The sequence below is a fragment of the Denticeps clupeoides genome, chromosome 7, assembly GCF_900700375.1.
Source record: "Denticeps clupeoides chromosome 7, fDenClu1.1, whole genome shotgun sequence".
NCBI lineage: Eukaryota > Metazoa > Chordata > Actinopteri > Clupeiformes > Denticipitidae > Denticeps > Denticeps clupeoides.
In genome coordinates this window covers 20,332,154-20,342,963 of record NC_041713.1, presented here as the reverse complement: position 1 = coordinate 20,342,963, position 10,810 = coordinate 20,332,154, and the positions used below count along the sequence as shown (strand labels likewise).

The 10,810-nt window shown below is 45.2% G+C and overlaps 1 protein-coding gene across 2 annotated transcripts in view; it reads left to right on the top strand.

The window, feature by feature from the left end:
- The window catches only part of cacng2a (calcium channel, voltage-dependent, gamma subunit 2a), a 39,414-nt gene extending 29,787 nt beyond the window's left edge, over positions 1 to 9,627 (top strand). The window contains exons 3-4 of one of the 2 annotated variants that reach the window (XM_028987090.1): positions 7,005 to 7,145; positions 8,099 to 9,627. In XM_028987090.1, coding sequence (XP_028842923.1) covers positions 7,005 to 7,145; positions 8,099 to 8,676 — 719 coding nt within the window. In that variant the 3' untranslated portion in view covers positions 8,677 to 9,627. The remainder of the gene's footprint in view (positions 1 to 7,004; positions 7,146 to 8,098) is intronic. The other variant, XM_028987091.1, reaches the window with a different exon arrangement.
- Positions 9,628 to 10,810: the final 1,183 nt, after the last annotated feature.

The window sequence follows — 10,810 nt, the reverse complement described above, 5'->3', positions numbered from 1 at the left end:
CAGAGAAAAAGGAGACCGTCACATGACCACTGCCTGTCACCCGGCAGGCTTTTATAAATGCTGATAATAAATGGCTCCCGCAGGTGGAGTACCGCTGCTGCAGAGCTGTAGGGTGAACTGGCCGCTCTGCCGCTGCATTAGGAGATGCGGTGGTTCTGTGCATCACTTAACAGGGTCTTTTCACTCACGGCCCCCTGGCATGAAATTTGCTTTTATATCCGTCTTAGTGGTCCCCTAATACTGTATCTTGAAGTCTCTTTCTGAAATTCAGGTTTTTGCAGAATTGCAGCCACTTTTAGTCAGTCACACATAAGGGGACGAATTCCAGATCCGACCGTCTGAGCTGCCGCTCTCTAAACGGTGAAGCAGAATGGACAAAGCGTCCTTTTATATATCACTTTTTCCTGCCACTGCAGGACCATAGACAGGCAGGCGAGGGGAACTCGTATTAATGTTAAATAATCTCACCAAGGGAAATTTTCAGAATAGGGGACCTTTAATCAACAGAATTCAATATAAAGTGTGGGGATTTATTTAAAACTATTTGAATTAAGATCCTCCAAATGTGTGGATTTGAAGCTAGTGTCACTAAAATATTAATAAAAATGTGACATTAGCTTGTTGCATTTACAAATGTGAAAAATATGTTAGGGTATTATAATATAAATGTATTTTTGAAATATTGAAATTTTGTACTTAGAACTGTACTACATCTGTATTTACCTTAAACATATTAAGTAAAAAATATGTTTTTAGGGTTGTTTTTGAGTGTTCATGCAATGTTGCATTCGCCAAAAACACAATTTCCAAAATTTTCCAATTTTCCAACCCTAAACTCCCAAATCCACACCACAATGTATGTTCTCTCTTGCCACTCTGGGAAGAGTCCACAACTGACACTGATCTGCTGTAACGCCACAACGTGCGTCATCCATGGCCTGCCAGAAGGGTTGAGGAAAGGATGGTGCTTTCATCAACAGTGCATGGTGGAACCCGACGTTGTCCCATACAACAACAGAGGTCACATCGACAGCTCTTCAGGCCAGAGTTACGTCGTCAAGAAAGGCTACAAGCAGCTATGAACCAGTGTGAGGTGTGCCACTACGTCACATATGGGGACGTTGCCTCCACGTTGTCCAGCTATTTCAACAGTGGCTCTTTGACCAATAAAATTACACCCTCTCCTCCTTGTCTTTGGATAGTTTGAAGCCTGCCCTCATCCACAAAATGTTCTTCCACCATCATCATCTAGGGTAAATGTAGACGTTTTGGAAAGGGACTCACTGATTACAGTAAATCATTCTTTTACATCAAGTATAAGCATCATGACACTGAACATACCTCAACATATTCACACCTCATGTACTTCACTGACTCTGTTAGTTCTGCTGTTTTATGGAGGCCTGTTTATCTGGGGCCTTTTGAGGACACCCGCATGTTTGGCAAACTGATAGTGTACACATTGTACATCTACGGAATTTCCAGGATGTGCTGTGATTTCTGTGAGGTGAATTTCTTTTTCTGTCCAGACTAAATTCACCATGACCTGTGCTTGTTCAACATTTCGGACTCTTCCTCCAGTGTTTGGTTCAGTTTGAATTCTGTATGAACCATTACATTACATACAGTTCATCGCTTCCCCTCAGAATTCTACACATGACACCCCATAATGACAATGTGAAAAAAGTTTACTTGAGGTTTTGGCAAATTTACTAAAAATAAAAAAAAATAGAAATCACATGTACAGAAGTATTCACGGACTTTGCACAATACTTTATACCTTTGGCAGCAATTACAGACTCAAGTCTTTATGAATATAATGCCACAAGCTTGGCCGGTTTGCTGCCACCACCATGCTTCACTGTAGGGATGGTATTGGTCTGGTGATGAGTGGTGCCTGGTTTCCTCCAAAAGTAATGCCTGCCATTCATACCCAATCTTTGTCTCATTAGACCTGAGAATTTAGTTTCTTATGGTCTGAGAGTTAAATAAATAAATAGTGAAGTAATTGTCATTGTGAAACACTGCAGCACAGCACCTTGTGACACCATGAAATGTGTTGTCTGATTTTGACCCTTGGTGAGCAGTAGGGAACCATGACAGGCGCCTGGGGAGCAGTGTGTGGGGACAGTGCTTTGCTCAGTGGCACCTTGGTGGCACCTTGGTGGCACCTTGGCGGATCGGGATTTGAACCTTCTGATTACGGGGCCACATCCTTAACCGCTAGGCCACCACTGCCCCGGTTGGCCACTCTACCATACAGGCCTGATTGGTCGATTGTGGCAGTGATGGTCGTCCTTCTAGAAGGTTCTCCTCTGCCCTCAGAGGACCTCTACAGCTCTGGCAAAGTGGCCATTGGATTCTTGGTCACCTCCCTGAATAAGTCCCCTTCTTCCCTGATCACTCAGTTTAGGTGGCCAGCCAGATTATGGAGGCCACTGTGCTCATTGGGACCTTCAGAGCAGCAGGATTTTTTGTGTAACCTTCCTCAGATCTGGCCAATCAACTGTTTTTTTCCACTTGTGGATTCCAGTTAAGCTGCAGAAACATCTCAAGGATGATCAGGGGAAACAGGAGGCACCTGAGCTCAATTTTGAGTTTCATGACAAATGCTGTGAATACTAATGTGCTTTCTTAGTTTTTTTATTGTTAATACATTTGCAAAAACCTCACATTGTGTATAGAATTCTAAAAAATGAATTAAATGCATTTTGGAATAAGGGTGTCACATAACAAAATATAGAAAAAGTGATTTACTATGAATACTCTCCGGATGCACTGTATAGTCATGAGTTCAAACAGTGTACTGTACATTTACAATACACTATTTTTATAACAGTAATGTAACCTCTGCTATACCACAAATAGGTGTGGCGTATAGGGAACACTGCTGTAATACTAAAGTTACCACTTCCCTCAAGTCCTAATGATTGAGGCCACCGTAAAAAGCCCGCCAGTCAACCCAAAAACGGAAGCCAACTCTGTGGTGAAGGATGGACTTCAGAGATTGTGTTGGCCTTGTTAATTTGACGCCATTAATTATTTATAATGTATTTGAACTCTTTTGATGTTACCTAGATATACCAAGGCATAAGACTGAGATATTGCAACAATTAACAGTTTCTAATGCATTAACAAAGTTAGATTACTATTGCAGATACATGGAAATATTGTATATAAAATGGAACCAATGTTACAGAAAGAACCAAATTAGTAAAAAAGGAGAAAGAGATTGAGAGAGAACAATAGAGTATGAGCAAGGCACCAAACTCCAGAGAGGGAGCCCACACCGCAGAGAAGCAGTGGGGAAGCAAAAGAGAAGGAGGCGTGAACGAGAACCTCCCAAATGAGGTCCGGACACCTCCTTTAAACTGGACATGTGGATCCCAAAAAAATTGCTACAGACCAATCAAATTGTCCCGCGATGTTTCCACTTTACCCCCACAAGACACTCCCGTCTTGGCCATTTGTTGCCCCTTTGGCCACCTGGTGACAGCCCTTGTTTGTGAGGAGGATGCCACAGCTTGGAGATAAAGTGGGGGGTCTTCATTACCATGTGATAGGTCACGGACCCGGAATTTCCCATCTTACACCACAGTTGTTCTGATATTTGGTTGAAACATTTGAGCAGCCTCATTCAATGTCACGCCAAGATTCATGACACGCCCACCACCACTGACCTCTGACCTCATCTGTCTGACTCTGATTCTGCCATGAAGGGGGCGCTTTTCCCCCGTTTGCTTTGACCCTGACATCTAGCAGTCAGTGGTCATTCTATTCTATTTGTACAATTTTTTTAATTTGCGCTAGAACAATCCAGGATGCAATTTAAAACTATTTGTTCAGTGAATTTCTGTTTGCTGTGTGTGTGTGTGTGTGTGTGTGTGTTTGCTGGTGCCCGGATGGAAAAATATTCATTTACTTAAGATAAAACTCTAATGTTCACATTAAAAGTGAAATAATATTTATAGATGTCTGGCTAAAAATAGAACTTTTATATAGAGGTAGATGGCACAATGATTACACTAAGTTCTAGGTACACTAAACAAATATGTGTGTGTCTGTGAGATTCCGCTCAGAGCTGAAACCCCCGATGGGCGCGACTGCGCCGCACATCAGCAGATTCAGGGCTGTGGGAGGCTGATTAGCAGCAAATGCTAATTTCCTATCAGTGGGGGTGGGGAGGAAGGGGCTGACTCTTCATCTTTATTCATTTTTCACAAGCGTGTTTTCCAGGCGCATGCTTCGCATTTGTTGGTGCCACACATATGTCTGTTTAGCCCTATGCTCCGAGTGTATGTGTAACACATGAGAAGTGATGCAGAAGCATTCTGTGTGTGTGTGTGTGTGTGTGTGTGTGTGTGTGTTGTGTGTGTGCGCGCCACTGCAGGCTTATGAACAAAGTAATGAATTCAGACACACGTGCTTGTGTATTTGTATGTATGTGTCCTTAATCTGTATTTTAGCCTCAAATGTCCCCACAAAGTGGTAATTTCAGTGAAAATGTATGTTTTTTATTAACAGAGGACACAAATATGTGAGTTAGGCAGAGTGGGTGAGGATGACTCTCAGATGCAGAAGATACTGTCATACAGAGGCAGGTTCACTTAGATGTCTGGGTGTGTATGTGTGTTGTAGAGACAAATTCCCAGGTCCTCGTGACCTCAGGCTAAACACAGGTCATGCAGAGACTTTGATGTCTTGGTCAGGTTGCAGTGAGGCCTCTGACACCACGATAAATGGCAGAAACCCTGACACATCCCAACTCTGCCTCATCTCCGGCTCATTCCATCACTATGACCTGGAGTTACGTTCTCCATATTTAACAGATCATCACTGGGATGAGGACGAAGAGGAGTTTTGCTGCATGAACATTTGCTTGTCCAAAGGCTTCTAGCACCCCAATAGATGCTTGTGTCGGGAACGGGTCCGGAAGGGGCTACTCCGGATCCGGGGTTCGGACTGGGTCCTGTGTTGGCAAGTTTCCTGGTTGTTTTCACCGGTGTCTGCCTGTATAACGCTGTTCCCGGTTGTTCGGTCGTTGTCTCCCCCTGTCCTGTGCTCCATGTAATAAATCCTCCGTCTCGTGACGTTGTGCGTATGTGTCCAGCCATCGTGACCGTTTGTAAAAGCAGTCCAATCACAGAAGAACCCCGCCATCCACATTCATCAGACCAGGCCACACGTTCATGTGCCCGTTGTAAGAACATTTTAACATGGTGGCACCATGACACCATGATCATTCTGCAATCATGCAGCCCCATACAGAACAAACTATGGTGCATCATTTTGACAGTAGATCCTCTGTAGGATCAGAGCCTTCACTGTTGGGAGGAACAATCCCAGAACCCCTGCTGATGGAGATGCTCTAAAATGGTACAATATGGTACGCAGTCCCATTTGTCCATTTCTCCGTGCTGGAGGCACGTTGCTACACAATGAATCCACCCCTAGACAGGAAGTGGTGGCCTAGTGGGGAAGGAAGCAGACTCGTAACTGAAGGGTTGCTGCTTCCAATCCCAAACTGTTGGTGCCACTGAGCAAGGTACCGTCCCCGGGCGCCTGTCATGGCGGCCCACGGCTCACTAAGGGTGATGGGTTAAAAGCAGAAGACACATGTTGCTGCTTGAGCTGATCGATTTTTTGAAGGCGCGTTCTAGCTCCTGTACCTGTGCTGTAGGTGCAACACAACCTTCCGGATGAATCCAGTGACGAACACTGACGACCACTCCGAACCCCCAGATCTGCTCTTCATCGTACAGGTTTATGCAGAGTGCTGCTCATTATAGCTTCCAGCCGTGGCTCGTACATGACACACCATCTTTCTCACTCACTCACTCACTCACTCACTCACACACACACACACACATACATACAGACCTCTGGGCAGAAATGACATAGTGAGAGCGTGAGCAGCTGGGCGGTGTGGTGGCAACGTTGCTCCAAGCTGTCGTGGATCATGCAGGGAAGGGAGTATTGTGTCCCGGTGGAGTAGACACCCTGGTTCCTGCCCCACGCTCTCCTCTGAAGCCCAGAGGAGCTGGGAATCATGTGAAGAGGCTTCATGGCATCTCAGCTGAGCCAAGTTCTGAAGGGCCTTTCTCCACAGACCACTCTGTCAGTTGCGGGCAAATCGGAAAGGATTCAGCATTTTTCTGAATATGAACCGGGTGACAGCATTTCCCCTCTCGTAGCACAGTGAATTTCACATTGCCATGGCAACAACCGACACAGTACATACAGTAGATCAGCACATGCATGTGCCCACTATGAACACACAGTTGATAGGAAAAAAAGGTACCAACACGGCTGCACTGCACCAGGTGACCGCCACACCAGGGTGGCCTTTCATTTTCAATCAGTATTGAACACGTTGGGGTCACCTGCAGGGTCCCTTTTGAAGGGAGATCTGTGAGAAATGGGAATTAAAATTCTGGATGAGGAACCACCCGTTCTCTAATGCCGTATTAACGCTACGCCTCGCTCTCGCTGTTCAACCGGATGTCGGTACTGGAGGAACCCTTATCGCGGTGTGTTCCGAGTGGAATTCGTACCGAACCCGTACAGCGCGGCAAACTGCAGCATCCCTCCCGTCCACGCCTCAAGCGAGCTGGAGAATCAGCACTTCTGAGAGTGAGGGAGCGAAGGGAAAAGAGGCAGGAGGAGGCATGACACCGACGCTGAATCAGCAGCCTCCTGGTGACAAGGTGAACGTGGAGAATTTTTAAACGGTTTGATGAGAGCCTGTGTGTGCATGTTAAACAGAGCCAGGCGAGGGTGGGGGACACTGGGCAAGACTGGGCTTATTAGTGAGGTGAGGTCCAGTTTCAGGACAAAGTCGTCCGCTGTGACTGACAGGAGGTCAGCAATTCGCTGGTTTTATAATGAACCAAAATGGCCAAATAGAACTAAATCCGGCCCAGAGGGGTGCAGGTGCCTAGACAGACGCCTTCACCGCTGACCGAGTGATGACTGCGCTGTGCCCGCCTCCCCTTCACGTGCAGGTGCGGTGCGCGCGTCCAGCATCTTCCCCATCCTCAGCGTCATCCTCCTCTTCATGGCCGGACTGTGCATCGCCGCCAGCGAGTTCTACAAGAGCCGGCACAACATCATCCTCAGCGCCGGGATCCTGTTTGTCTCTGCAGGTGAGGGAACCGCAGGCGGACGCGGCCGGATCTCTGCTCTCTCTCCTCCACACGTATCCTTCTCCCCACCCTGTTGCTAGGCTAAGAGAAACCCGCTGGGGTTTCAACTCTAAAAATACGTCGTCCCTGACACACATTCCCAATGACCCATCACCACGGCTTCACTCCGGCACAGACGACTTCGCAACGGTGCCGCTGATTTCAGCCCTCATTCATCTCTCCTGCACTCCCTCAGTCCCTCCCATAGCTGCCGAGTCAATGATCAGATGCCCTGTCCTCACACACACACACACAGGGCGAGGACATGACCTGAGCTTGTTTAGTTGTGGTTAGGATTAGTTAGGATTAGTATTGGGTACTTTTGAAAGGTCAAACTGAATTTAGACCAAGTTTTAGAAATGATATTCGGGCAACACCTCAGATAATGAATATTGTATTATAAGGGGATTTTGTCCAATAGATGTCAAAATATGATCTCTGTAAAAGAGTACGGAAAACAGTTCTAGTTTTCTAGAAGAAACTACAAAACACCTAAATACTTTATAGTGATATATTAAAGAAACGATTTGATATTACCCCAAATCAGTAATGATAATCGAGAGTGTAACAGAAGGGAGATTAAGTGTCATTAACGAAATTTGATGATGTGCGAGAACATTTTGAATGTTGTGCATCATGGGATGGCTTGTATTTTTATATATTTATATCATATTTTGTTACACTGCAATGAATATCAATATCAACACTACACTTGACATACTTTTGCATAATGTCATTTTCTGTAATATTACTTTTTATGGATTCAGAAATATTATATGACAGCTGGGTGAATATGTGTTCACTGGATTTTTGGTTAAATCATCATTTAATAATCATCAATTATACAAAAGCTTGAAACCCATTCAATGCCCTTTAATATGGTTTTTGTAAATATGACCCTATAACAAATGCAGTTCCTCTCCCCCCAGGCCTGAGTAACATCATCGGGATGATCGTGTACATATCAGCCAATGCGGGGGACCCCTCCAAAAGTGACTCCAAGAAGAATAGTTACTCGTACGGCTGGAGTTTCTACTTCGGCGCGCTCTCCTTCATCATGGCGGAAATGGTGGGCGTGCTGGCCGTGCACATGTTCATCGACCGGCACCGAGAGCTGCGGGCGGGGGCGCAAGCCGCCGACTACCTGCAGGCCTCAGCCATCACGCGCATCCCCAGCTATCGGTACCGCTACCGCCGCCGCTCGCGCTCCTCGTCCCGCTCCACGGACCCCTCGCAGTCGCGGGACGCCTCGCCCGTGGGCCTCAAGGCCTTCGCCGCACTGCCGTCCACCGAGATATCCATGTACACTCTGAGCAGGGGCGGAGGAGTGGGTGGCGGCGGGGGCGGAGACACACTGAAAGCCTCTCACGGCACACCCACCGCCACCTACAACTCAGAGAGGGACCACAACTTCCTACAGGTCCACAACTGTGTCCCAAAGGACCTGAAAGACTCGAGCAACGCGGCCAACCGCCGCACCACACCGGTATGAGGGCGCCGGTCCCAGCCGCGGAGGAGGCGGGAGGGAAGGCGGAGGGGGAGCTGAGATGCCAGGTTCTGGAAGTCACCTTCAGATTTTTACATTTGTTATTCCACCCCGTTTGTCACTGATGAAGACGTCGATGTCTGAACTGTGATGAAGTGGTGAGGATGAGGGTGGTGGGCGTGGCAGGGGGCAGGGCCAGGATGAGGGTGGGGTGACATTCCAGCTGTTTTTTCTTTTTAATGTCATAAATTGATCAGTGCTGCACTTCTCTCTTGGTAAAGACGGGGCCACCAGGGACCCCCAATCCCGCCTCATCTCTCACCATTTCCATTTATCAATGAATATTTATGAAATCATTTATTATTTGCATAAAAACTGTGAACCATTGCAGTAGGGGATTCGGTAAGGAATAGCCCAGTCTGCATACTCTTACAAAGGTACTATTTACATAGTGTGTGTATACACTGTTTAGTGTATATACACAGTATTCAAATATATATATATATATATATATATATATATATAAAAATACATAAATACATTTTATAAATTTAATAAGTAAAATAAGTTAATAATCAATACTTTCCTGAATCAAAAAAAGAGAGAAAAACAAAAGAGAGTGACGGAAAGGCTCTGGTTTTAATGGTGTAAGAAAAAGCAGAGGCAGAACAGGAGCAAATTATTGTTTTTACAGAACCTTCTCGTCTTTTTCTGAGTCCCCGTTCACTTTCTTTTCTGTTTGGTTGTCATGGGAGCGCAAATGCAAAATGTCAAATCCCTCTTCTGACACAAGCAGCGACGGGGTCGGAGGTGAACCAGAGAGACTCCAGAAACGACTGCCATGAAGGAAAAGGAAGGGGTAGAGGGGGAGGAAAAGAAGAGGATGCAGAACACAAAATAACCCGTTCAAATAATAAAAAAAAAAAAAAACGTCAAAGTAAGTGATATTACAAGAAACCAAGCTAAGTGACTCACAAATAAAGGAATTAAATGCATGCTATGAAATTATTGCAATTCTGCTCTCTTTACAAACTTAAGTTTTTAAGGCTAACAATAATTATAGGGGGAAAGCAATGATGACATTAATGTTTTGTGTGTTTTTCATTACTGTTATTGTTTAAATTAATAACTGGTGATAAACCAATCAAGAAAAACGACAGCTGCTTTTTTTATTTTCATTTATTTCCTTGTGTCTGTATGTATGTAATTATTTTCTTTTTTACACCACCTTAGACTCTTTTTTTTTTCTTTGTTTTTTTTTTTTTTTACAATATGTTGTTTTTAGATTAAATGAATTCTAAAGGTGCCAAAACCGTCTGACCCTAACATTGGATGCACCAAGTCCTAAAGAATAAAATACGACCCCAGGGGAAAAACATGGTTTCTCTTTATGATCCACGGCAGCACAAATGGCCTCTTCCTCTGTGTGTGTGTGTGTGTGTGTGTGTTTGATTTTTTCATTCCATTTGAAACTCACTATATAAAATTATTTACCTCAATTTTCAGTACATGATCAGCTTTCATAATTCATGGTGGTAGTGGCCTAGTGGGTGACACACTTGCCTACTACTACACACTTAACCCTGAGTGTCTCCAGGGGGGGACTGTCCCTGTAACTACTGATTGTAAGTCACTCTGGATAAGGGCATCTGATAAATGACGTAAATGTTACAGAATGGAAGTGTTTAACCACAATCACCATGACAACGCACTTCTGTTTGAGAGATACAGTCAAATATCATGAAAACATGGTTTGTATGGCTCTGAGTAAATGAACCGACAGGTAGGGAGTCCATAGGCTGGCCAGTGAGCGATTTATCGTGAAGACTGAGCTCCAGGCTGAAGTATGGCCCTGAAGAGGAGCTTGACTGGAACGTCCTCCTGGATGTGGTGCAGAAAGGACACGGGACGTCCCTTAGTGTGCCCGCTGGATAAAAAATAAAATGGCGAGTCGCTGTCATAGTGACACATGGAAGGAACCCAACACCCTGCAACATTTTCACTGCCACTCGCACATGTTAGTCAGGCCTCAGTGGATTTTAGAGTCTTGAGTGTGTGTGAGTGTGTGTGTGTGTGTGTGCCACTGCTGAGAAGACTCTTTTCAGAACAGAATTATGCATGTTTCACACACAGGGCTTTT